Source organism: Anabrus simplex, chromosome 13 (assembly GCF_040414725.1).
Source record: "Anabrus simplex isolate iqAnaSimp1 chromosome 13, ASM4041472v1, whole genome shotgun sequence".
NCBI lineage: Eukaryota > Metazoa > Arthropoda > Insecta > Orthoptera > Tettigoniidae > Anabrus > Anabrus simplex.
In genome coordinates this window covers 37088726-37116510 of record NC_090277.1, presented here as the reverse complement: position 1 = coordinate 37116510, position 27785 = coordinate 37088726, and the positions used below count along the sequence as shown (strand labels likewise).

Genomic DNA, 27785 nt, shown 5'->3' with positions numbered 1-27785 from the left:
CCCTAATGAAATGAAAAACGCTAAGGAGAAGAAGAAGCCTAAACATTGAGAATGCCACGTCCATACATCGCTGAATCCACCACTCTGTAGGCTATTCTCGATTATGGAAATTTGATAACACTTCAATTTCTACTTACTTGTGAAGAGAAATACCAGATCCTTTCTGATACCGATTTGTGCAATTGAAAGCTGCGCAAGAGGTCACCATCGTGAATAGTTCTCCACTCCGCACTTACGGGTTTAACTTAGGCCTACTCTCCTTTAATATCGCCGATCAATGTAAGCTCGCACTTATCACTAAAAAAAGTTGCAAATACTATAAATTATCACTTTATCACATAACACAACCGCAGATCCGCTAACCGATAGGAATCATCATGAAAAAAACACACAAGAAACTGTAAACATCACCACGTGTTAATCATGCATTCACACCTGAAGTGCCCGCAACATGGCTATTTGCGAGGATATTAATTTTTCCGCATAGCACCAGCGCGCTCTGTGAGTCTAGATAAGTAATATTAAAGTCTTTAGTTCAAATTGTCCCAAGAACTCGAGATACTGACGTAGAAGAAATTGGTAGTACTTCTTCACACTTGTCGATAGGGAAGCAGAAAATAAATATATTCGGCTGTTACAGTGCTATCAAAGTTCTAACTCTCATTCGGTGTTCGGCTGTTGTGCAGTGCACACGTCTTTCTCCGGTCACTGGTGCAGCGGCTTTTTCACGTCTGTAGATAAGTAGAGTGTTTTATGTTTGTGTTTGTATCCTAGTACTTCTTCTCTTGTGTTTGTTTCGGGGCTAGTATTGTGTCCTCACCTTTCGGAGTACTATGTCTATAGATAGTGGCGGTGGCCCTTTAGGAAGACCACCTGATATTGGCAATGGTGCCATGCGTGAGAACTTACCCATGGACGCTAGTAATACTGATACCCAACGAGACCGTTCTCAAGATACAATACGTGACATGGATCAGCGCCAGCACGTTCCTATATCTACATATTCTAACACTCATCTTGGCCCCTACATAGTATATGTAGAATCGACCTAATCTCAAAATAAAATAGGACATATTCACCCTATGACTCTGGGTCGGATTTTCTTTGAGAGGCAAATTGGTGAAGTCAAGGCCATCCATAGGAAGGGAAGAAATAGGATCCAAATTACTTTCATGCCTAGTAAGGCTGCAAACGCCTTTCTTTCTCATCCCATTCTTAAGGAAAAGAAATTGACAGCTTTGATTCCGTCCTCGAATATTCATCGAGTAGGGGTAGTACGTGGAGTAGACACTACTATTTCCGAATCCGACATTCTCACCTATTTAGAATCGCCATATCCTGTAGTGAAAGTACAACGTCTAAATAGACGATCATCCAAAGAGGGAAAAACTGAATATATCCCTACAGGCACTGTAAAGGTTGTATTCGAAAGTCAACAACTTCCGAAAAGTGTGTCCATTTTTAAGGTCATTTTAGAGGTTCAGGCCTTTATATTCTCTCCTTTATTATGCAAACGATGTCAGCGGTATGGACATACCGCTACTAATTGTCGTTCCAGGGAGCCGAGATGTGGAAAATGTTCCCTTAATCACTCTACCGAAGATTGCACTCACCACCTAGTTAAATGCGCTAATTGTGCAGAAAATCATCCTGCGGGGACTGAATGTTGTGAAATCCACCAAAAACAGAAAGAAATCAAACGCATTATGATTGTTGAAAACAAATCATATTTAGAAGTGAAAAACTATTTTGCCCCATTACAGTCCATATCCAACCCCCTTCTGATGCCACAACATTTCCCTCCTTTACCCAATAGACCTTCCCAATCGGAAGAAACTCTCCCTCGAAAGCGTAAATTTACTATGGTGGTTAGTAACCCTCCCCGTCCACCCGTTAAACCAGGTTATGACAGGGCATCATATCTGAATTTGATAAGCAATCCGAAGACGGTTCCAGAACATTTTGGCACTCCAGTAGTGCGTTTGATACCTGCTACTCCTAACGAGCCTGCATCTACATCACGGAAGTCAAGTCCCCAAGGGCAACCTTCGGATTCCCACGCACAACTATCAGCATCTCCCTCTGTCACGGCTTTACACTGTAATTCAAATGTTACTTCTACCGACAAATGTCACAACGTCTCTAAGAAATTTGAAGAGTTAATAGAAAACATGGGACAAAATGTCCAAGTGAAGCATCTGTTAAAGTCCTTACAGGATGAGATTCTTCTTTTATTGGGACACTCCACTCCTTCCAAGTAAAACATACGGCTATTGCAATAGAATTGTAGGAGCATCCTACACTCATCCGACTCCGCCTAAATCATGTCTGTACGCCTATACATCTCTATCGCCTTACTCTTCTTGAAAGTACCTTATGTCCTTGTGGCCGAGCAGTCAGTACTGTAACTCCCATCTTTTTTCAGTCAGACGTATGAACATCACCGTCGCGAATTCATAGGTAAGCTTTTTCATGCGGGTTACAACTGCCGTTAAACTTTTCGTATTTAGTGTTCTAAACGACTTTTCACGTTGTAGACTTAATCATCCATTTTTTAGTTACAGGTAACATCCATTTGTAACCTTTTCCTTTCCTCTAGGTACGGACTTGCACATACTAACCCTTATTTGTGGTCCGGTCTTGTTTGTTTGTAGTAAGACGTCGTGACAGACCACACAGACGTGAAGAATTAGAACCCTGTGCCCCAGTGTTTTTGTGTTATGCCCTGATAGTTTAGCCTATATATCATTGGTATTTTCCTAAGTTTCATCATTACCTGCTGCAATTAGATTCATTACATAGCTAACCCTCCTCTTTCGTAGTGTACTATTTTCTTCTAATGTTGGCACCTATCCCAGACATTAATTAACCCGCAAACCAGTGACTGAACGTAGCGTCTTACGACGATGTCCAACAACTAACCGAGAAGAAGAAGAAGAAGAAGAAGAAGAAGAAGAAGAAGAAGAAGAGGAAGAAGAAGAAGAAGAAAGTTCTAACTCTGCTAGTAGTGCTACGTATCATTCGGTGTTCGGCTGTTGTGCAGTGCACACGTCTCGCTCCGGTCACTGGTGCAGCGGCTTTTTCCCTTCTGTAGATAAGTAGGGTATTTTATGTTTGTGTTTGTATCCTAGTAATTTTTCTTTTGTGTTTGTTTCGGTGCTAGTATAGTGTAATCCCCTTTTGGAGTACTATGTCTGTAGATAGTGGCGGTGGCCCTTTAGGAAGACCTCCTGATATTGGTAAAGATGCCGTGCGTGAGGACTTACACATGGACGCTAGTAATACTGATACCCAACGAGACAGTTCTCAAGATACAATACGTGACATGGATCAGCGTCCGCACGTTCCTGTATCTACCTATTCTAACACTCATCTTGGCCCTTACATAGTATTTGTCGAATCGACCGAACCTCAAAATAAAATAGGACATATTCACCCTATGACTCTGGGTCGGATTTTCTACGAGAGGCAAATTGGTGAAGTCAAGGCCATCCATAGGAAGGGAAGAAATAGGATCCAAGTTACTTTCATGTCTAGTAAGGCTGCAAACGCCTTTCTTTCTCATCCCATTCTTAAAGAAACGAAATTGACAGCTTTGATTCCGTCCTCGAATATTCAGCGAGTAGGGGTAATACGGGGAGTAGACACTACTATTTCCGAATCCGACATTCTCACCTATTTAGACTCACCATATCCTGTAGTGAAAGTACAACGTCTAAATAGACGTTCATCCAAAGAAGGAAAAACTGAATATATCCCTACAGGTAGTGTGAAGGTTGTATTCGAAAGTCAACAACTTCCGAAAAGTGTGTCCATTTTTAAAGTCATTTTAGAGGTTCAGGCCTTTATATTCTCTCCTTTATTATGCAAACGATGTCAGCGGTATGGACATACCACTACTAATTGTCGTTCTAGGGAGCCGAGATGTGGAAAATGTTCCCTTGCTCACTCTACTGAAGATTGCACTCACCAAGTAGTTAAATGCGCTAATTGTGGCGGAAATCATCCTGCGGGAGCAGAACATTGTGAAATCCACAAACAACAGAAAGAAATTAAACGCATTATGAGTGTTGAAAACAAATCATATTTAGAAGTGAAAAACTATTTTGCCCCATTACAGTCCCTATCCAACCCCCTTCTGATGCCACAACATTTTCCTCCTTTACCCAATAGACCATCTCAATCGGAAGAAACTCTCCCTCGAAAGCGTAAATTTATTATGGTGGTTAGTAACCCTTCCCGCCCACCCGTTAAACCAGGTTATGACAGGGCATCATATCTCAATTTGATAAGTACTCCGAAGACGGTTCCAGAACATTCTGGCACTACAGTCGTGCGTTTGATACCTGCTACTTCTAACGAGCCTGCATCTACATCACGGAAGTCAAGTCCCCACGGGCAACCTTCGGATTCCCACGCACCACTATCAGCATCTCCCTCTGTCACGGCTTTACACGGTAATTCCAATGTCGCAACTTTTCTAAGAAAATTGAAGATTTAATAGCAGACGTGGGACAAAATGTCTGCTTGAAGCATTTGTTAAAGTCATTACAGGAAGATACTCTTCTTTTATTGGAACACTCCACTCCTTCCAAGTAAAACATACGGCTATTGTAATAGAATTGTAGGAGCACTTTCCACACATCCGCCTCCGCCTCAATCGTGTCTGTAAGCTTACACATCTCTCTTGCCTTACTCTTCTTGACAGTACCTTCTGTCCATGTGGCCGAGCAGACAGTATTGTAACTCCCATCTTTTTTAACTCTCAGACATATGAACATCACCGTCGCGAATTCATAGGTAAGCTTTTTCATGAGGGTTACCAACTGCCGTTAAACGTTTCGTGTTTAGTGTCCTAACCGACTTTTCACGTTGTCGACTTAATCATCAATTTTTTCGTTGTATGTAACATCCATTTGTAACCTTTTCCTTTCCTCTAGGTACGGACTTGCACATACTCACCCTTATATGTGGTCCGGTCTTGTTTGTTTGTAGTAAGACGTCGTGACAGACCACACAGACGTGATGAATTAGAACCCTGTGTCCCAGTGTTTTTGTGTTCTTCCCTGATCGTTTAGCCTATATATCATTGGTATTTTCCTAAGTTTCATCATTAACCGTTGCAATTCGCTTCTTTACATAGCTCTCCCTCCTCTTTCGTAGTGTACTACTTTCTTCTACTGTTGGCAGCTCTCCCAGACATTAATTAACCCGCAAACCAGTGACTGGACTTGGCGTCTTACGACGATGTCCAACAACTAACCAAGAAGAAGAAGAAAGTGCTACGTATGATTAAGAGGCCTCATTGGTGTTACAAATTCTGGACTTTTCCCGACAAATTAACGGTACAGTTCTTCATATATCAAGTGAAATAGTACATGCATTACTTTCAGACAGTTTCTCATTGTGTAGAATATTTATCTCCATTAGTTACGTGGTCGGTACACATTGCTTGTTCTCTGATTTATACTCCAGTGATGCTTTCTATACTGGTACGGTACTCAAATGCCTAATTTCTTCAGCATAACCCAACCTCATACTGGGTATTATTATGTTAAGCGATCAGTAAGGAGGATATATACTGTATGGCCAAACCATACCGTAATAGTTATACATTTCCAAATAAGTTAATTACCCATATCCGGTTCGGTTTCGAAGTGGTAGGTTTGTTGTTTAATATTGAGAAATAGATAGGGCGCACCGTATGTTTCTACCGGCCAAGCGTGGCACCAACATCAAGCTCTGAGCGATCAGCTGATGTAGTGCAAAACAAGGCGGTCTTCCATAAGAAGAGCATTGCGGAGTGTTTTTAAATCCCGATTTAAGCGTGCTCCTTAGGATTAATTGATTTAAACTATTGAAGATGGTGATAAATGCAATTGCCTAGGAATATTTCCGTTCCTTTTTGTATGAAAAATGTTAAGTATAATTTTATATGTGTTGTATTCTGATGTGTTTATGTATCAGTTAAGCGATAGGGTGATGTGAATAGGTCTCACAAGTTGTTAACCTATTTTAGTTCTCTTAATTTCACAAGTTTAATTTTTCTCTGTAATATTCATCTGAAATAGTTATTTTTAAAATATTTTCACAGTGCTGCAAATAATAAACTCAACAAAACATACCAATAACCTGCATTTCTAATAATGCCAAAAATAATGCAATCGTCCCCACTGCACCTATAATAATTATGATCAAAGAAAGTTTGAAATTACCAGTACTAAATGCAGGTGATAACCTCAAGGTTCTGTTATTTAAGAAAAAAGCAGCTATCACCATCATCACACTTATTCACAGAAGACCTTCACATTTAGTTTACAGATGAACATTTAGTCATGATGATAATTGTTTTACAGGGCCTAACATCTGGTTATCTGCCACTATCATGCATGAATGCACATAGAACAACCTAACATCTAGGTTATCAGCCACTGTCAGATATGAATAAGTGCACACACACCAAAATTTGTTTAACTGTTCTAAATACTCAGGCTATATCAAACTAAAACTGAGTTAGTTAAGCCAAATGAGATGTAACATTCACAAAACTGTTCTTAAAATGTACAATATGATGAAAGACAAGAAGTAATGTAGGCTACAACTTACCAAAACAGCTTCAGCCAGTTAATACACAAATGTACGATAGAACACAAAACTACAACTGAGGTAGTTAAGCCTAATAAGATGTAACATTCACAAAACTATCCTTAAAAATATACAGTAACATAATTTACAATATGATGAAAGGCAGCAAGCCATGTAGGCTACAACTCACCAAAACAGCTGCAGCCAGTTAATACCCAAATGTACGATAGAACACAGGAACAAATATTTACACGTAAGTTATTCGCCATTCTTCTCCAGGCTGTTCAAATGCTGGATGAGTACAGTAGTCATGATCAAAATCTGGAACGAGTGGGATATCTGCATCTCTATCCTGTGATACGGCGGGAATTGCATGACACTGTAAATTTGAACTAGGCTTGGAGCTAGATACACTCAATATATTAATTTGATCCAAGGCAATGGAGTTGCTTGAATCTGCTCCTTTTACCTCATGGTGAACCAGCAATCTTTTGTATGCAGCTTTAAACTGAGCAGCAGTAGGGTTATTGTTATCACCACCTCTTCGTCTAATGGTCCTGACTGAATTTCTACAATAACAAGTATTTTAGTTTAGGCTGCTCTCTGAGTACTAAATACTTATAGAGGCCAAGTCAGCTTCTTATGCACACCAAAATTACAAAAAATCCAGTCTTCTTTCTTGAGTGAAGAACAGAAGAGTCTAATGAACTTGATGTTAATAGCTGCATGGTTTATGATTCTGCCTTGCTGAGGAAATCGTGAATGAAACCACCTACACTTCCCTTGAAAACTAACTGAACAAGTGCTGGATGTCCGAAGATGTGTTCTACCATCTATCCCTTCTTATCAAATCTCACCAAATTGTTTTCCTCTCATCAATTAGATTAATTACCTCATCATTTGTTATAATATCTATCACATCTCTCATACAGCATTCTTCTGCAACACTGCATCATGTGATTATATAATTTAGGTAGTTAATATCCATTATGTGAACTTTCCATTTTTAATTCTTGTTTATACACATATCAAATTTGAATTCGTTTCCTTTAGTCCTGTACAGTCCTCTGTATGTGGTAGATAAACTAAGTACGCTCTGTTTTGCCATGGTCAAGGAAGTCTTTTCATCATTTTGCTCAGCAAATGCACACTAACTGAACCAGTAATCCACTAGACAATTCACCACCAAAGTCCCAGTTCGATCCAGTAGGTGATATGAGCAAAAATGAGATTTATCTCATGAAGCATAGTCTATCTCAAGGAAGGATTGAAGTCACTTGTGAGATAGATCTCACTACGTAGATGAATAAAGTTTGTCCGCTAGCAAAATGTGTCTCTCTCGGCTTTATAAGTGTCACACACACTGTCATCTGACTCCACAGTTGTGTAAACATCTCGTGGTCCTCCTTGGTCTTTTACAACTCTTCTAATTCAGAACAGTGACGATTAAAGAGAAATTGCAGAGTTTCCGGTTCATTTTATGAAGCTTATACAAATATACTGTCCCCTTCAAATTTGGCTATCTTTAGATTATTTATGACAAGTCAACATTAAAAGTTTTATTGTTCACCGGGAGCTGTATTCATCATTTGGAAAGCTGTGGGTGAGCACCAAACTGTTTTTTTTTTGTCGTTTAGAAGGACGATGTATTGATCCGTGTTCGACTGAGTGCAGGGTAGATCACTTGACAAGCCAGTGTTTCCAGCAAGCCACGCACTGACAACCTATGCTACGAGCAGGCAAACTTCTAAAAACAGTCACATCCAATTACAAGAGACCCCGTGAACCAATGATCATCTCTAAAAAGTACACGCCTTCCGAGCGAAGACTATAAAATGTAATTATTACAGGAAATCGCTCTCTGCTGCTCTGCTGCTTTGTTCTACTTTGCCGCTGCTCAGGTCAACGCTACCTTTTCACCGGAACCACGTGGGAAAAACTTTCTGCCGTGCAAGCAGATATCCGCTCTGCTAGAATTAGTGTAATTTTATTATCAAATCTTTTGGAGTGAATCTCAACATCAGTGAACCAAGTTAAGTATATTTCTCCATGAGAACATTAAGTACTCCAGCGAGTGTGTTCACATTTTAATATCTGTTGTATTAGTTATAACCTATACTTCTTGAGCGTGACGGAATTCATCCCAGTGAATCGCTGTGTACATCAAGATGGATTCTTCCTCTACAATGTGCATCTTGATTTCATCATGGGACATCTACTGCCGTGTCTCCAGGACCTAAATATGTGAGGCGCTTCTGGTTGGAGAGGGTGATTGACCGGGAAAATGCCGGAATGACTGACTTCAACCTGGAATCGAACCTCAGTTAAACTTCAGTAACATTTAACTGTTTATTTTCTTTTTCATCTTTGTAAAGCTAGAGGATCTTTCTTCTCTAAATTGTAGCTCTATTAGTTCTTGTAGTAGATTGAATTATTTCATTTTCCATTTCTTAATGTGTCGTGGTAGTTGAGTTACATGTGTATGACTGAAATTTGGAACCTCTTAGATTAGCTGTGTAGTCTGTCTTTGAATGAGTTCTCATACATAGGATTTAGACAGATTTAAAAATCATTGACCATGTGATAAACTTAAAAATGAGGGTCGAATTTAGTGTTATTTTCAGATCACTTGCATTCTCTAGTATCTAGTCATCTAATTTCACGACATTTCAGCAGGACTGATAGATCTAATAATCACTTAAATAATAATAAAATTAAGTAAAGATCGGGTTAAGAATGGAATTAAATGGCCGTGAGCTATAAATTATTTTAGGTTCCTTATATGTGAGATTTAATGTGCTCAGTTCATGATGCACCTGGAATACAGCAGTCCTGTGGGATATTAATTGAATAATTTATTAAGTGGAGAATTTATTAGCGAATGACTTGTTGTGTCTTTGGGAGGACAATGGGATTCATTATAAGTGGAGCACACGTTGAATATATTTCATGAATAGGGAGTAATAATAACGTGATTAAGGCTCACGACCGCTGCATTTGTGACTTGTAACCCATGTGGTGGTGATGATTATGGAATTCTATTAGAATCTTCAAATTAATTTCAGGAATTTTAGATGAATCTCCGTTGATGTTTAATGAGTATTTCATTCAAGTGATACCACGAATTACGATCACTAGCCACTATTGGAGTAAGAATATTTCCAGACACAAATTCACCCTCCAGATATTATTGTCGCGACCGTGCTAAAATTAATTAACTAATTTATAAGGGCAGGATTCGTTGTAAATAGTGTATATAAAAATTACGTGTTACCTTGTGTGAATGTGATGTGTGTGTGTATGTGTGTGGTGTTGTAATTATGAATATTTTCCATGTTTTTGATTGTTTAATGTAATTTAATCTGGTCGTGGATTTATTGCAACAGCACGGATTGTATTCAATGTTGTTTGCCGGCATGTTGCCTTGTTTAGCCCAACTTAAGGAATAATTTGATAAGATTAGTGTCGAGTAAGTCCGGGCTAGGATTTCATTTGCATTATTTAAAGATTTAGGTGAAAGATCATTGAGTTCATTTTTAGCAAAGGCAAGCGATTTGTAAATTAATCTTCGACTAACTCACACGTGGATATGAGAAAACTTTCAATGCATTTTTATTAAAATTCCAAAATATTTTTAGACTGACTTGAAACTTTAAATGCCATGCAAGCATAAATTTAAGGGTCACAAACGGCATAATCAGCTTGAATTTGGGTGATAACAAGTAATGATAATAATAATTAATTGGAAATCTACTTAATTAGGAAAATGTGTATTACAATTACCATGAGAATTAGTTATTGAGATACACTCATTTATAAACTTGACCGTGTGATGATAAAAGTAAAATGCTACGCAGATAGTGTTAGAGAATAATAATAATAATAATAATAATAATAATAATAATAATAAATTATAAATTTTGGAATTAATTTTGATTTTCAATCAGAATTTCTACTGGTGTTATCAATGAACATTATACACTTCAGTTAGTGAAATTCATCAGAATTTAACATTGACCATGTGTTGAGATTATTATAAATTAATGGAACCTTAAGTTAATTTTGTTGTGGAATAATAAGCGAGATAGCTGCCTACTAATTTTGTGTAAATCCTTATTGAAGTCTCTGGACGCTTTCATTTAAATATTTTAATTTTTAAAGGCAGTGAAGGCCTAATCTTTTGTTAATTTTCATTCTAGAACAGTAAGACTGGAGGACGGGGATTACATTTTGGTTATTAATTGCTACAGGAGGACCCGACATTATGAAAGCCTATTGTAATAAAACTCCAGCAAGGATATTTTTGTGTTTCTGGATGCTTATGTCAATAAATGTAAGAGTGTTGTTTTTAAAATTTCATTTTTGTGCTTGGTTGTCACCCCTTTTCCCTTAAATGCCTCTAAAAAATGGAAAGCCAGGAACAAACGTTCCACCCCGAGATCTCTCGCTTACTGGCTGGGCTTAGCTTGGCAATAATGGGGGCAGTACGATGTGAACTTCCCGAAATGTGCTTGAAGGAAAATGCTGCACTTGGTCATATGTGCCACAAATATTGTAATCTTTTAAATACTGAGTTGGCAGTGGGATGAATCTTAAAAAAAACTACTAAATACAAAAATTGTGTGAATAGAACCGTAATTTTTTCCTTTGAAAATATCCTTTCATCCTGTAACAAAGTGTGACAATTGAATCAAATTGTATGTTGCTGTGGCCCTGTGGGGTTTTGGCCTATCAAGTGTCTGCTTACGTTACCTTACCTATGGCGCGACGGCCCGTTTTCGGGTCATGGCCTCCCCAGTTGCTCTCCGCCAAACTTGTCGATCTTGTGCAGCTACTCTCCAATTCCGGATCTTGAGGATATGTGCTGCGTCCTGATGTACACCATCTTCCCATCTGTTACGTGGCCTTCCCACAGGCCTTCCTCCTCCAAAGTCTCCTGAGAATACCTTCTTTGGGATTCGGTGTTCTTCCATCCTAATTAGATGACCTGCCCATTTAAGTCTCTTCATTCGAATGGCATGCGACAGGGGTGCCTCCCCATACAGGGAATATAGTTCATTGTTATATCTAATTCTCCACTCCCCTTGTACGCATATGGGTCCATAAATTCTCCTCAGGATTTTCCTTTCGAAGGAATCTATCTTCTCCATGGCTTTCTTTGGGAGGGACCACGTATCACTTCCATACATCACTATACTGCGAATGAGGGTTTTGTATAGCATAACTTTTAAGCTCTGATTTATATCTCTACTTCTGAAAAGTGGTAGTACTGCAAAGTATGCTCTGTTGGCAGCTTGAATTCTTGCCTGTATTTCCACCATTTCCTCATTCTTGTTGCTCAGATGTACACCAAGATATTTAAATTCACCCACCACCTCCACTTTGGATCCTTCAGGGACAAGTTGGTCATTTGTATACTTCCTTCTCCGAGCCTGCACCATTACCTTCGTCTTCTGTTCATTGATCTTAAGTCCAATTTCTTTGCCTTCTCTACTCAAGTCTTCAAATGCTTCTTTAACTGTCCTTGTTGTTCTTCCCATCAAATTTATGTCATCAGCATATCCAACTAGTTGAGCTGTTTTGTACAGAAGTGTTCCACTGGTGTCCACCCTTAACTTTCTAATCACTGACTCTAGTGCCAGGTTAAATAGAATTGGTGCTAAGCCATCTCCTTGCTTCAATCCCTGATTCACTTCGAAGAAGCTGCCTACTTCAGTCTGAATTTTCACTCCCACCATCATATTTCTCATAGTCAATTCCACCAGTCGCACCAGCTTTTCTGGTATCTTGAACTCTCCTAATATCTCCATTAATTTATCCCTGTCAATAGAGTCATATGCTTGTTGAAAGTCGATAAACATCTGTACCACATCTATGCCCCGTTCCCAACACTTCTCCAACACTTGTTTCACAGTAAATATCTGATCAATAGTGGATCTTCCCTTCCGGAACCCTGCCTGGTATTCTCCTAGAATTTCTTCCACCAGGGGTTCTAGTCTCTTCTTCAGAGTGGAAGTGACCAGCTTATATACTGTACACAGCAGTGTGATCCCTCTATAATTGCTACATACCAACTTATCCCCTTTCTTGTATATTGGGCATATGATGCCTTTGCGCCAGTCTTCAGGCATTTCTTCTGTATTCCACACACTCACAATTAGATAATATATAGCTTCTTGTAGTGTGATTGCTCCGTATTTCCACAACTCTGCAGGGATTCCATCGATACCTGGTGCTTTATTGTTTTTCAGTTGCTGTATGGCTTCTATCACTTCTTGCATAGATGGTGCTGTGACTTCTGATTCATTTGTCTCAGTATTATTCCTTGAGGTAGTTGGTGTTTCCCCTTTCATTTCTACTGGGTTCAGAAGGTGTTGGAAATATTCCTTCCATCTCTCTTGGATCCCTTCTTTATCTCCCAAAAGCTGTCCATTTCTGTCCTTACACATGTTTGTTCTTGCCTTGAATCCTTCTTTCACTTCCTTAACTTCTCTGTAAGCCATGTAGCTATTATCTCCTTTAAATTCCTCCACTATTTTAGCCATTTTCTCACTTAATTTTCTTCTCTTCTTTCTTTGACATACATTCCTTACTTCTTTATTCTGGTTTACAACCTCTTGTTTCTTCACCCTTGTTGGTCTCTCTAGGTATGCTTTATATGCTTTATCTCTTTCTTCTATGGCTTTTTGGCATTCCTCATCAAACTATTCCTTTGTGTTCCTTTTGGGTACAATGTCTGGTGTGTCCTTTGCCACGGCCTTAACGCTTTCCTACAGAGCAGTCCATTTGGTCTTGACTATTGCTGTTTGGTCCTTATTATATTTCTCTACCAGCACTTCTGCCATTCTTTTCCCGTATCTTTCTGATACTTCCTTATTCTTCAGTTCACAAGTATTGTACTTTTCTATCCTACTCATTCCTTCCTTTCTTGTTTTCATAATGGGGCACCTTAAGATTGCCTTAACTAGAAAGTGGTCGGAGCCACAACTTGTTCCTCTGAATGATCTGACATCCATGATATTGGATGCCCATCTTTTCTCCATTATTACAAGGTCTATTTGATTACAGGTCTTTCCATCCGGCGATATCCATGTTTGTTTGTGTACCTCTTTATGAGGGAAACAAGTTGACATCACTTTCATGTTTCTGCTGGTAGCAAGGTCAAGCAATCTCTGTCCATTATCATTAGTAGTGTTGTGTAAACTATGGATCCCTATTATTCCTTGATATATCTCCTCCTTCCCAATTTGTGCATTTAGGTCTCCTATTATCATCTTAGCATCATTCGATGGGATTGAATCTAGCACTCGTTCCAGTTCAGCATAGAACTGATCCTTGACTATCTGTTCCTTGTCTTCTGTTGGTGCATATAGATTTATGATTGTTAAGTTGTAGAATCGCATTTTAACATGCAATGTTGCCAATCTTTCATTTACTGCCAAAAACTGTAGTACATCATCTTTAGCTTGTTTTCGTACTATAAATGCTACTCCTCCTTCTTGTGCATTCCTTGACTTCCCACTACTGAATATTGTGTGGGTTTTGGTGTCCCATATCTCATCCCTTCCTGACCATCTAGTTTCTTGTATGGCTGCTATGTCCACTTTGTTGACTTCTAGTTTCTGCATCAGTACTTCCAGTGCTCCGGCTCGTAGTAGTGTGCGTACATTCCATGTACCAAGTGCGTAGTCCATTGCCTTTAGCTTAGCTCATCGTCTATTAAATCCACCATTCCAAGGCATATTCTGGGGCTTCGCAACAGTTGGTTTTCTGGAGCGAGGTTGTTAGCCTTGCTCCAACCCCCAGCAATCCTGGAGGACTGATGTTTTCTGATAGGGTTGTCTCCCTTAGCTGATTGGTCCCCATTTAAGCGTCGGGAACTCGGTTTCTGCCCTTACATAACTTAATCGTGTACCTTAAAGAATGTACCCGTTGCCCAGAGGCCACGGCGTGGACGTGCATGTATCGGACTTGGTAGAAATAGATGGCATTTCCTGCGTTTTACTAGTACACTCCCATCAGCAAGAAGTGCACCCACAGGACCACATACTACCCCTTTGACCCCCATCAAGTGTCTGTTGCCCAGCCCAAAATCTTCAGTTTATGGGGAGATGCATGTTCAGTGCCACAAATTCCTCAGTCATTATTGTTTAGACTGGGGCATTATTTCACCTTTAGATAGGTCTTCAGTAGTTCCCATGTAGGTTGAGTGGACCTAGAACCAGCCCTTATATTAAGTTAAAAATCCCAGACCTAACCGGTAATTGGACCCGATTTCCCAGTTAATTGGCAGACTCCCTACCCCTAAAATGCATTGCCACCATTACTTGAAATTATGATAAAGCAGGTAACTGATGGAGTATAATGGAGTTCCAGAATTGATGGAGAGGCAGCCTACATGGCATTGAATTAAAATATCTTCGAACTCTAGTTGAATTATCATCATCATGAATGATCTCCTACGTAATATAACAAGTATTTAAAGGGGAGACCAGTGGCTTTCAATGTGGGTTTGCTACCATGAGGTCTTTACCTGAGCCTGGGATTACTTCTACTTAGTTGTGCCATACTTTTCATGTTCAACTCTGCTAGCTGACCTCCTCTGTTTAATTTTTTGTTCTTTTCTCACCCCAACAATATTACATTTCCTACTCCTTCATTTTCATGTTCTTACTCTCCCATCTCTTCATTCTTCTAAGGATGGATCTCGTCCTTCCTCCCTTTCTTTCTTTCTTTCTTTTCTCTCTCTTCTGAATAGAGTTAAGAGAGGACAGTTATCGAGTTGCATTTCCTCTTCAGACAATAATTGCTATCACCACCAGAATGAAGGCATCAGCAAAAAAAAAAGTAAGGGCCAAGGAGGGTGTGAAAATACTCCCCAGGACACAAAATGGAACAAGAGTTAACTGAATGAGATCATATAGGACATGTGAAAGTGAGGAGCCCGGTAACAGGTCAGGACGGATTGTAGACTATGAAGTATATCTGGAAAATTAAATTCAAAATTAGAAAATGAACGGAAAGAAAATAAGACAGTGAGAGAGACCCCTAACCCCTATGCTCCGTTCTCCATCCCCCTTTGTCCCCTTCTCCGCTTCCCACAGTCCAGCTCTACTCTTGTTTTCCAGGGTAAGTTTTACTGCAGCACTTTTCAACTAGAGGCAATTCTCATAATCATTATTTTCATTCCATTTTGAACTGCAAATTTTATCATAGAGACATCCCAAAGTATAGGAATGGCCTGATTTAAGCTTCATCTGTGTGAGTCTATGCTCCAGCCTTCGAGGTGCCACTTCTGCTTTCTTTTTACCACATGAAGCTCCATTTCTAAGAAAGGAACCTTACAAGGACTATATTTACAATCTAATATATCTTACTACCCAGACATTTTTTGTTCTTTTCTCACCCCAACAATATTACATTTCCTACTCCTTCATTTTCATGTTCTTACTCTCCCATCTCTTCATTCTTCTAAGGATGGATCTCGTCCTTCCTCCCTTTCTTTCTTTCTTTCTTTTCTCTCTCTTCTGAATAGAGTTAAGAGAGGACAGTTATCGAGTTGCATGTTCTTACTCTCCCATCTCTTCATTCTTCTAAGGATGGATCTCGTATAACCTCGTACATGGAATCTATAAGATATGATGACTTTAACATGTTGTTATATGGAAAATATTTTTGGACAATTACTTGAACTTACGCAAGAAACTTTTCAAGTTTCAATATACTTTAATTTTAATACCTCTACATGAATTTGGATCATGTGCCTTCACACTGTTTGTACAGTATTATCACTGTTGGTCTGATGGACTTTTGCAATGTCTACTTGTGATTGTACACTTATTTGTGTAGTTCTAATATGTCTTGTCTAATTATTGCCTCTGACTGATGATGGTCACATGTGACCGGAATTAGTACCACCAAAATAGACGTAAGGCAATATTTACACAATAAGAATGTATTGAATAGGTGGACCATTATATTCATTCTTTTCTTGTAGTTGCAATTCAGTATGGAGCAACAGGAAGTTGATAGTTTATGATTATAGCATCGTCTTACCCATGTAAGTACCCTCAACCAAGAACTCATTTGACGACTGAATCTCACTGCAGCTGAACTGTCAACATAAATGCATTTGATTGCTTTTAGTAATGTACACTTAATCACACAGTCCCCAGTACAGTGTACATCTTTTCCCTCAGTAGACTGTCATATGACTTCTCTGGATCTACGAAAAATAAACAGTACTGTGTATTATTCTTATAGCATATTTCAAAATTGTGCCCACTTAAAATCTGATCCTGATAGCCCCTGTGTGAGCTGAAACTGCACTGGTTTTCATCCAACTTACTCTCAACCACTGATCACACCCTTCTTTCCAAAATGCCAGTGAAGACCTTGCCTGATGTACTGATTATTTGAGATACCTCGATAGTTTTTGCAATCTTTCCTATTCCCTTACTTATAGATAGGTGCATTTACTGCTTTTGTCCAATCAGAAGGTACCTTAGTATCACTCTATGCTAATCTTATTAGTCTATGAAGCCATTTCATCCTTGTCGTCACACTATATTTCACCATTTCATGTCTGGTTTCAACTATTCCTGCAGCGTTATGACAATGGAGTGTATTTACCATCTTTTTCACTTCTTCAAGTGTAATTTCAACAACACCATTGTCCTCTCCCCAGAAACTTGGTTGTTTGCAAAGTCACCAGGAAGATTTCCTTCTACATTGAGAGGATTTTAAAAAATATTCCTTCCACCTCTCCAGTAATTCCCTGGGATCTATTATGAGTTCATCTCATTTACTCAAAATGCCATTCATTTCATTTTGCCCTCTCTTTTTAAGTTTATATATTACTGTCCAGATAGCTTCTTTCTGCTTGACCTAGCCTTTCCAGTTTATTACCAAAATCTTCCCACAACTTCTTCATGGACCCAGCAACTATTTGTATCACTTAGTTTCATTCATCTATGTATAGGTCCCTGTCTGCATTAGTCCTTGTTTTGAACCATTTCTGATACACCTTTTTAAGTTTACAAGCTGCTCTCACTTCATCACTCCACCACCATTTTTGATTTTCCCCATTCAGTTGTTCCTAGGCATTCCCTTCCTGTTTCTACTACAGCATTCCTGTACGCTACCCATCCTCTTTCTATATCCTTAACCTACATATTATCCATTGTTTTAACTTTTTGCTAACCATGTACATGTAGTTATGTACAATTTTCTCATCATGGAGATGTTCTGCCATTATTCATCTGCAGATAGATTTCACTTTCTCCATCCTAGGCCTAGAGATACTTAGATCACTACAAATCAGATAGTGGTCCGTATCATCAATAAATTCTCAGTAAACCCGCACATTCTGAATGGATTTTCTAAATTCATTGTTGGTTATAATATACTATATTATGGATCTGCTCCCTCTACCCTCCTAGGTGCACCAATGAATAGCATTATCATTGAAGAATGTATTTGTAACTGCCAATCACATGTAGCACAGATATCCAGCAGGTGCTTCTCATTCCTATTAGCTTCAATATCTTCCCTACATTGAAGAGTTTTACTACAATAATTGTAGAAAATCAGTGCTCAACTCATATACGCATATTATGAAAATACACAAGAATTCTCAGTATCAAGGTTGAAAATGGGTAACAGCTGACCCAAGAAGAAAGAATATAAACCTCTGGAGTGTGATATTACCTAAATATGTTAAGTCTGATGGATAGTTCAGGTCACAAATAATGAGATTGTGAATAAGGTTAATAAGAGAAGAAAAATTTGGCAAAAGTTGATCTTAGGCTTAGATTCATGGGTTGCATGTTGAGAAACCCAGAAGTCGTTTGGCTAATTTCAAAGGTAAATGTATATGGCAGGAGTTTGTTCAGGAAATGGTACAGATCTGAATAGATGGAGGATGTGATAGTTCTTTAGAAATGGGTAGGTAAGGACAGGATAGTGCATAGTGCAGATATGTATTAAAGTAGTCTACAGACCTGCAGGGTAGTGCAGGATCTGTATCAAACTAGTCTACAGACCTGCAGGGTAGTACAGGATATGGTGGCATGGAGATCTGTATCAGACTAGTCTACATACTTGCAGGGAAGTACAGGATATGATGACATGGAGATCTGTATCAGACTAGTCTACTGACCTGCAGGGTAGTGCAGGATATGGTGGTATGGAGATCTGTATCAAACTAGTCTACAGACTTAGTGGGGGGTGTGGCACTGATAGTGAAGTGGCATTGTCACTGGCTTCTCACCACAGTGCCCAATGCTCAGTCCTAGTCAGTGCATGTGGGAAGTTTGAAATAAAAGCCTTGTTCCTGTGATTTGATTTCCCTGGAAGACTGAGCTGTGTGGCTGTGATAAAAGTGTTGAGAATAATGAAGAACTACAGGCCTGCTTGGGTACTTGGTTGTTCTATAGATGATGGCCCTATCAATAATAATAATAATAATAATAATAATAATAATAATAATAATAATAATAATAATAATATATTTCCTGTAATTTTTTGTTTTCAGTAAAAGTCAGTGGAAGTAATTTTCAGCTCATTTGCATATCAAGACATCTGTTGCTGTGTGAAATGGACCAGAAAATAGAAGTCGAGGAGGAACCTGTCTGGCTTGAAGGCACAGCAAGTACATCATTCGTAAGTATCACTCCTGATTACTTTATAAAGGTCGGAATTTAATTGATGTCCCAAAATATGTTCAAATCTATAAGTTATAAAATATTTCATAAGGAATACTGTTTGGTACATAACAAGAGGCTTAAACTCTCAAAATTTTCAAAGCTACTTTGTCAAATGTTTCATTGCATGACACATATAGGTGGTAGTCTGATAGATATGCTGTATGTTGTAGATGTAAATGGTCATAAGATGTGTGGTGATGGCATGCTGGATGTTATTGATTGTTATTGGAAATGGTGGGTAGTTTTTGACATTAGAACCTTTGATTTATGATTTTTCGCCATGGGTATTTTAAAGATTTATTACTTAATAATAAATTATTTTCAGTGTAAATTAACTGAGCAGGCCGTATGCTTTGGAGAATGAGTGCCTTCATCTTACCTACAGGGCCCTGCTAAGATTCCCAGTGTTTTTGAGATATCATTACTTGAAAAACTAAGTGCTGATTCGGGATCCATTCAATGCCATGGACATCATGTTCTTCATTTGGTAAAACTACTGACAGTGACATACACATTTTTTTAATGGTAAATGGACACTCCCTTCTCACCTAAAATTATGAGCCTTGAGGAATGAATCCGCTATAGCATTATTGATCATTCTGTATTTTTTGTCACGAACTGATGTACTGCTGCTTTTCTAACTGGCTGCAGGTTATGTTGGTGTGTATATGGAGGGGAGTTTTCTAATTATTGATTTTGCTCACCTGTAACTCATGATTGACTAAATTTTATGACGTTAACGGTCAGTTTCTATAATTGGCTTTTATCCAATTCATTATATATTGGGCCTGTGTCACCATGGAGGGAAATTTCTGTGTTGACTTTTTCAAGTTTTTAGTTGTTTTTGTACAATATATTGTATTCCCGCTACTTCCACTCAGTTTATCATCTCCTTTTTTTTATATTGATAATTTATTGATGAATTTGTTTACTTCATGATTTGAAAGTTTGTACTGATGGATGGAAGGTACAGCCATCTTCAAGGTCAGAGCTACATTAACCTAATTCTGAAAAATGTTGTTGAGTTTTCTTTGTGTGATTTATTCTCATGAGAAACAACCAGAACGTCCAGTAGTTTTGGAAGCCACTAAAAAACAAAGCACCAGGCGAGTTGGCCGTGCGCGTAGAGGCATGCGGCTGTGAGCTTGCATCCGGGAGATAGTAGGTTCGAATCCCACTATTGGCAGCCATGAAGATGGTTTTTCATGGTTTCCCATTTTCACACCAGGCAAATGCTGGGGCTGTACCTTAATTAAGGCCACGGCCACTTCCTTCCAACTCCTAGGCCTTTCCTATCCCATCGTCGCCATAAGATGTGTCGGTGCGACGTAAAGCCCCTAGCAAAAAAAAAGTTAAGAGAGAGCTGTGGAGTGGGGGATGATGATTATTTGTACTCTTCTAGTTGATCAACCTACGGCTTGCTCAGGAAGATCATAGCTTACTGGCAATGCTGACGGCACTCCTGGATGGAGCAGGTGGAGCAATTTTTGAAGGTAGTGTCCTTACAATTGTAAGTACCCAGTAGTGTTTTTTAAAGAATGCCGTAAATATGTCCCCATAATACAAGAAGTTATACAACCTAGGAGGATGTGTAAACACCACCAGGTCGTCCTCAGTACTAAATCCAAACCAGCATCCTGAGGGTTGCTCATCCTGGCAGCATTCAGTGGCGAAGCTATTAGTTAATTAATGGGTGGGCAGGAAATCTTACCTTAAAGTTTCTTGTAGAGTAGTTCCAAACAAGTTGTCTTGGTTGCAAAATGGTCAACCACAGGGTCCTTCAATACTTGATCACTCATCAATTTCTTCACAAGCATTTTCTTGACAGAAATCTTTCATTATTCATTGAAATACGCAAGTATGTTTTATCCTCTTCAGAGTGCTCATACTCCCTTCATAGGAAGCCGTGGTCACAGGAAATATTAATATTAAAGGAATGACACTTCCACATACACTGGTTTGAGGTCATCGAGGGCAATATAATGTAAAAGTTTTAGGGGACAAATGTTTGTCTATATCAGAATAAATGTTAATTAATTCATTTTCCAGTCTTTCCCTATTAAAAATGCAGTAACTGAACAGTCTTATGTTCAGTTTAATAGCAGCGAAGCTCTCTTTGTAAACTATGAACTGAGTTGGATCCAACAACTTAAACTGGATGCTTTCAAAATCGCCAAACCTTATTTCCATTTGCATAATTAACGTGTCAAGAACTTAATATGTTAACATTTTGAGCTTTTGGAATGTCCTGTCATCTACACTTATCTAGTTATTTATTTTGCGACGTTTTACAACGCAAAATAAGACTGTATTTTCTGATCGCAGGACCTTGAGGGTACCAGTGGTTTTTCTAATTTTAGTATTGCACAGAATTACATCAGATGTGCTTTTATGTTGTGGTAGAGCAACGAGATGGTCTCTATAAAAAAAAAATCTCTATAGAGATAGAGCAAATAAATTAATTGTGTCTTCTTGTGTATGGCAAGCAACCCAACAGCTGAATTATACGACTCACTGTCCCAATCCTCATCATTCTCTGCAATGTCTTCAAAAACCTGTCTTAGATCATCATAGTGTGAAAATATTGTGTGGACTGCTCTCGAATGAAAGCTCCAATGGGTAGCGCATGCTTTTGGAAGTCTGAATCCTTTGAATTCTAGAAGATGAGCTCTTTTTGAGGATATACTAAAAAATGAATGAAACGCTGTCAGATTATGAAAGAAGAGCCTGACTGATATTGTCTCGTTTTACACAACTAACAGTCCATATGTGAATTGTCACAAATACAGCCAATAATGCATTGACTGCCTTCTAATTCAAAAGAAAAACACACACTTAACAATAGGGTACTTCATTGTCACCTTCGCGCGGGGACTTACTACACTCTCAAATAGCAAGGAGGCTTGCCTCTCTGGGGTCTAGACGTTGAGGAGAGAGGAGTGCAGGTGGTAAACCAACCCTTCCTCCATCACCCCGCGCCATTCACAAGCTGACGGAAGGGAAATAAAACAAAAAGTCCTAGGTGAGACAAGTTACAGACTGCCTCCCTGTCAGAACAAGTAGTCTGCTGTCGCCATCTAATGGGGCGATCGCAAAGCACATCATCTGCTGTCATCATGTAGCACATATCAAAAACAGTTCATTGTTGATATAACACAATTAACAACAGCAGATGCATTTGTTACTATATTTATGTTTAATCATATTCCTTAGGGTAGGCTTTGCCTCAAACAACTCCAAGTAGTTTCGCCACTGGCAGCATTACAACTTCTATTCATCAGTATGATGGAGTCCCAAATTGTTAGAACCTTGAAATTATGAGTATGCTCCTTGGAAACAAGTTGGCAAATGAAATGGAATTTCTATGACTTGGACACTCGTCTCTGCTTCTTTCCTCTCGTAGTAGGTGACTGATGATCTGTCGGTATGACTGGATGCTTTATCCATGTGGACCCAGACATTTGAAGCTGAGGGATATCTTCATTGAAATAGGAGTCCATGACATTCTTCTGAAACAATGTAGCATTGATATTCACATTTATTGGCACTCTGATGATTCTGACTTTACCCCTGGCACAATATCTTGCCACCGGTTGAGTTGGTCTTGCGGATAGGAGCACGCAGCTGTGAGCTCGCATCCGGGAGATAGTGGGTTCGAACCGCACTCTCAGCAATCCTGAAGATGGTTTTCCGTGGTTTCGCATTTTCACACCAGGCATATGCTGCGGCTGTACCTTGATAAGGGCCACGGCCACTTCCTTCCCATTCCTAGGCCTTTCCTATCCCATCACCACCATAAGACCTATCTGTGTCCGTGTGACGCAAAGCAAGTAGCAATATTCTGCCACTACCATGAACCCCCTAGGAAACTTTTCTTGGTTTTCCTTGATAAAGTGTGAGTGCCCCTTTTGACATTTTGGGTGATAGTAAATTGCCTGGGGCATGTTGGTGTCGTACAAATAAACCAAAGCTTCATCCAGGGAACAACTGACTGCCACTTGCCTCTGCTAGGTTGTTTTCGTATAATTTTCCAGCATTAGGGAACGTCTCTTTAATGTGCCTTGCTTTCAAGGCATGTCCATGTGCCTTATGCTGATTACCAGGTCCAGATCTTCTTGAATTATACAGTAGATGTGCTTGTACAGCTGGCAAGGTGTTGTTAAGTTGATGGAGTTTCCTTCAGGACAGCAGTCTTTACCTACTTAATGATGTCTGGTGCCCTGGAGGGTTGAACTCTCTTCTGCAACAGTTTTCTCGAAATTGTTGTTTCTGTTGCAAGTTGTCCACTTCATGACCGTATCGATGAGTATAATGAACAAGTATAATTAAAGAACCACCTAATCGATACTTTATTTTTTGCGTTGGGCAAAATTAAATATACATTATCACTCACAGAACATGTTTCGATCCCTTAGTGGTCATCATCAGCTGTATAAGGAAAACTTAGATGAAAAATATTGGACAATAAGCACAAGCATTAAACTTTAGGTTATGGAAAAAATATTTGCTGTGTTGATTGATTGGTAAAAGTTCTTTGGTATCTTCTCTGTTATAAAATGGATGGCAGTCATCTGGTTAGGGCAGCTTGCCTCACGTTATCATATCTTGGAAAGATGTTTATTCCGTGCTGCCTTGGGGATCTGTCTTGGTGCACGACCTAGTGTAGTAGCGATGTGACACGGTTTGATTGTTCTTGCAATCCACAGAAGAAAAGGGAAGTGGAGTTGTGTCATCATCTAGTACGTCATTTGAGGGAGGAGGGAGACTCAGCAGTGATTCCGCGATGTCGTGCTTGATTATTTCATTTTTACGTCTTATTTGTTGTCTATCAACCCATTCCATGTATTTACTGATGTGCTCATATAAGAGGTCTTTTTGCTCATTCATTTCGTTAAGATTCCGTTCCCCATTTTCTAATTTATCAAGAATAATGTAGATGTTTTCTAGGTTGTTCATTAGTGTTCCTTTATAGACCTTATGATTTGAAGGTCCTGTTTGATATTAGTGAATTTGTGGTTCACTTCTTTCATATGAGCTCCCATAGCAGAGAATCTTCTGTATTTCTCTGCATTGACATGTTCTTGATATCTAATTATGAAGCTCCTTCCTGATTGTCCCACATATGTTTTTTTACACTGAGTACATGTCAACTTATAAATGCCAGATTCTTGGAATTTGTGATCTTGAAGTTTATTGGCTCTATTGTGATTAAGGGATCTATGTTCCATAATGTTTTTGGTTGAAAAAGCTACTTTGGCATGGTATTTCTTAAACAAATTCATGATTTCATAAATCCTCAGGTTATTAAAGGTGAATTTGATGTACCTCTTAGTCTTTTCTGATTGCTGTTTAAGTATAATGAGTTGTTGATATTTGCATTTAGAGATGATTTTGTTGATGAATATCAGACTGAAACCATTATGCAAGGCTTGGTGACGAACTGGCTGAGTCAGCAAAGCGGATGCATCTAGATGTGTTAGGAGTTATTGATATTTGGGTAAGGGGAGTAATCCAGGAAGGGGTAGAAGGTTATAAATTATACTTGACGGGAGTTAGAAAGGGAAAGGCAGAGTGTGGGGTGGGACTGTCCATCAGGAATACAATTACACACAAAATAGTTTCTGTTAGGTGCATGAATGAGTGATTGATGTGGGTAAATTTAGCAATTGTAGGAATTAGAATGAGAATTGTCTCCCTGTACTCAACATGTGAGGGTGCAGGTGAGGATGAAGTTGAGAAGTTTGATGAAGCATTGAGTAACATCATAGTCAGGGTCAGCACCAAGAAAAGGATAGTTCTAATGGGTGATTTCAATGTGAGATTTGGAAATAGAACTGATGGGTATGATAGGCTGATTGGTAAGTGTGGGGAAGATATGGAAGTTTATAGGAATGAGAAGCATCATAAGGCTATTTACTACTACAAACGAGAAGGTAGGGGCACCAGATCCATAATAGATTAAATCATGACCAACCTTGAATTCAGGATATCTCTTAGGAGTTTGCGGGTATTTCAGGGATTTTTTGATGATACGAACCACTATCTGATCAGTAATGAACTAACTAGGCCTATCTCTATGCTTAGAATAAAAAAAGTGAAGCTGCAGACAAATAAGCTATAAAATCTCCAGGATGAGGAAATTTGACTGACATACATGGATATGATTAGTAAAACGTTCCATTCAGTGGACAGTAAGAGAATGGGAGGCATACAGGGATGCTGAAGTAGGAACAGCAAGGAAAAGCTTAGGAGGTACTGTGTGTGAAATCTTGGTGGATTGAAAAAGTGAGACGGTTTGTAAACATAAAAGAAGGCATAAAGAATGGCCTCAAACAAGGATTGATTGAGATGGAATTGTACATAGGTGAAAGAAACAGAACAAAACAAATAGTTGTTGAATGCAAGAAGAATTTGTGGCAAGATATTGGTAATAATCTGGAATGGCTGGTTAAAAGCAGCAGGGAAATCTTCCTGAACAGTAATAAAGAATCATAGAATGTAAGGGAGAAAAGGAAATGAATAGTCTGACCTCATAACATCCCAAGGAAGCACTGGACAGGTGGAAGGAATATTTTGAAGATCTTACTAAAGAGGAGTCTTCCTGTTGATGTTGCGAACAACTGAGCACACTGGGAGAAAGACAATGATGTTGGTGAAATAACGCCTCAGGAAGTGGAAAAGATGGTAAATAAAGTCCATTGTCATAAAACAGCAGGAATAGGTAATATTAGGTCCAAAATGGTGAAGTATTGTGAGATGGTATGGACAAAATGGCTTGAAATTGTAAGAAGAATTGCATGGAGTGTTAGTGAGGTACCTTCAGATTGGACAAAAGCTGTAATTGCACATATCTAAAAGCAAGGGACAGGAAGAATTGTAACAACTATTGAGGTATCTCATTGATTAGTATTCCAGGCAAGGTTTTACCTGGCATTTTGGAAAGGGAGAATGAGATCAGTGGTTGAGAGGAAATTGGATGAAACTCAGTATGTTTTCAGACCAGAATGGGGCTGTCAGGATCATATTTTCAGTATGCTCCAGGTGATTATATAAAGCTACAAGAGGAATAGACAGTTATGCTTATGCTTTGTTGATCTAGAGAAGCCATATGACATACTAACAAGCAGAAAGTTGTTCCCCATGTTGGTGTACTATGTGATTCTTCTTCTCCCTGGTAAGTTTCCACTTATGCAGATCATTCATGTGTAACATTGTAATCATATTCCTCAGCTACTGTGTGCAGACATTTCAATTTGGCGTCATCTGCTTGTCAGCTCGTCAGTATTGACGTTCCATTTTACTCTAGGCATACTAGATGGCATACCGAGTAATCCGAAACTCTCTTGGGTGTCTGTGGCTGAGATTTAATGAATTTTGGCAGGTAAGCACCACATGTGTCACCAAACGTCTTTTACATGCCGACGTCGTATGACATGGAGTGACAAATGGACTTTTTACCGCCCGTCAAATATCTGACTACCTCTGCTGTGTTTGAACCTGTTATCTTGGGATCCAGAGGCTGCCACTGTACCAGTGATCCAGCTAAGTATAAGATTAAGGGTATATTATTAAAAGCAAAAAAAGGCCATTGTGTTGGCAATTGCCCGGCAGTAAGAATTGATGGTTGAAAGAGTTCTAGGTTCAACCAAGGCTGTAGTATTTCACCTTTGCCATAGTTAATATGGTTCATATGCTGAAAGGTATAAAGTACCAGGGAGAGATTCAGTCAGGTGGAAATATAGTAAACAGTCTGGCCTATGCTGACAACTTTGCCTTAATGGCAGATTGTGCCAAATGCCTTATTTTGGAACTTGAAAGTAGGTGCAATGAGTATGCTAAGAAAATTAGCCTTTCTAAGACTAAATTGATGTCAGTTGGTAAGAAATCTAAGAGAATTGGGAATGCAAATTTGGAAGAGGTAGATAATTTCATATATTTAGGATGTGTGTTTTTCCAGTTGGTAGTGAACTTAAATCGATGTGCAGTAAAGCTAATGCAATGAACTCGCAGTTGCAGTCAACAGTGTTTTACAAGAAGGAAGTCATCTCCAGACGAAACTATCTTCACATTGGTGTGTCTTTGCATTATGGAAGTGAAAACTTGGTGGAGTCATTATATCTTATTCACAAGTTAGAAGTAACAGACATGATATTGGTAAAAATGTTTACCTGTACAAGCAGGTGGGAACAATGACAGAAGGGTACTTAGAATGAGGAATTAAAGGCTATGTTAGGTTTGAACTCAACGCATGTCACTGTAAGAATGAAGTGGCTTTGGTGATGGGGTAAAGTGAGCTGAATGGATGAGGATAGGGTAACTGGTAGTATAATGGACTCTGTTATGGAGGGTAGGAGAGTATAGGCAGACCAAGGCGACGATGGTTAGACACAGTTTCTAACGCTTTATAGAGAAGAGATATAAAACTAAACAAGGCCACATAACTTGTTAGAAGTAGGGTATTATGGTGGCGATTACTAAATTTGCAGAGGCTTA

The 27785-nt window shown here is 39.0% G+C and overlaps 1 protein-coding gene across 2 annotated transcripts in view; it reads left to right on the top strand.

Annotated features, from left to right (window-relative positions):
• Positions 1-19126: 19126 nt before the first annotated feature.
• Positions 19127-27785, top strand: part of LOC136884803 (gastrula zinc finger protein XlCGF57.1) — a 51438-nt gene continuing 42779 nt past the window's right edge. For both annotated transcript variants that reach the window (XM_068230076.1, XM_067157096.2), the window contains exon 1: positions 19127-19248. In XM_068230076.1, the coding sequence (XP_068086177.1) occupies positions 19183-19248 (66 nt within the window). In that variant the 5' untranslated portion in view covers positions 19127-19182. The remainder of the gene's footprint in view (positions 19249-27785) is intronic.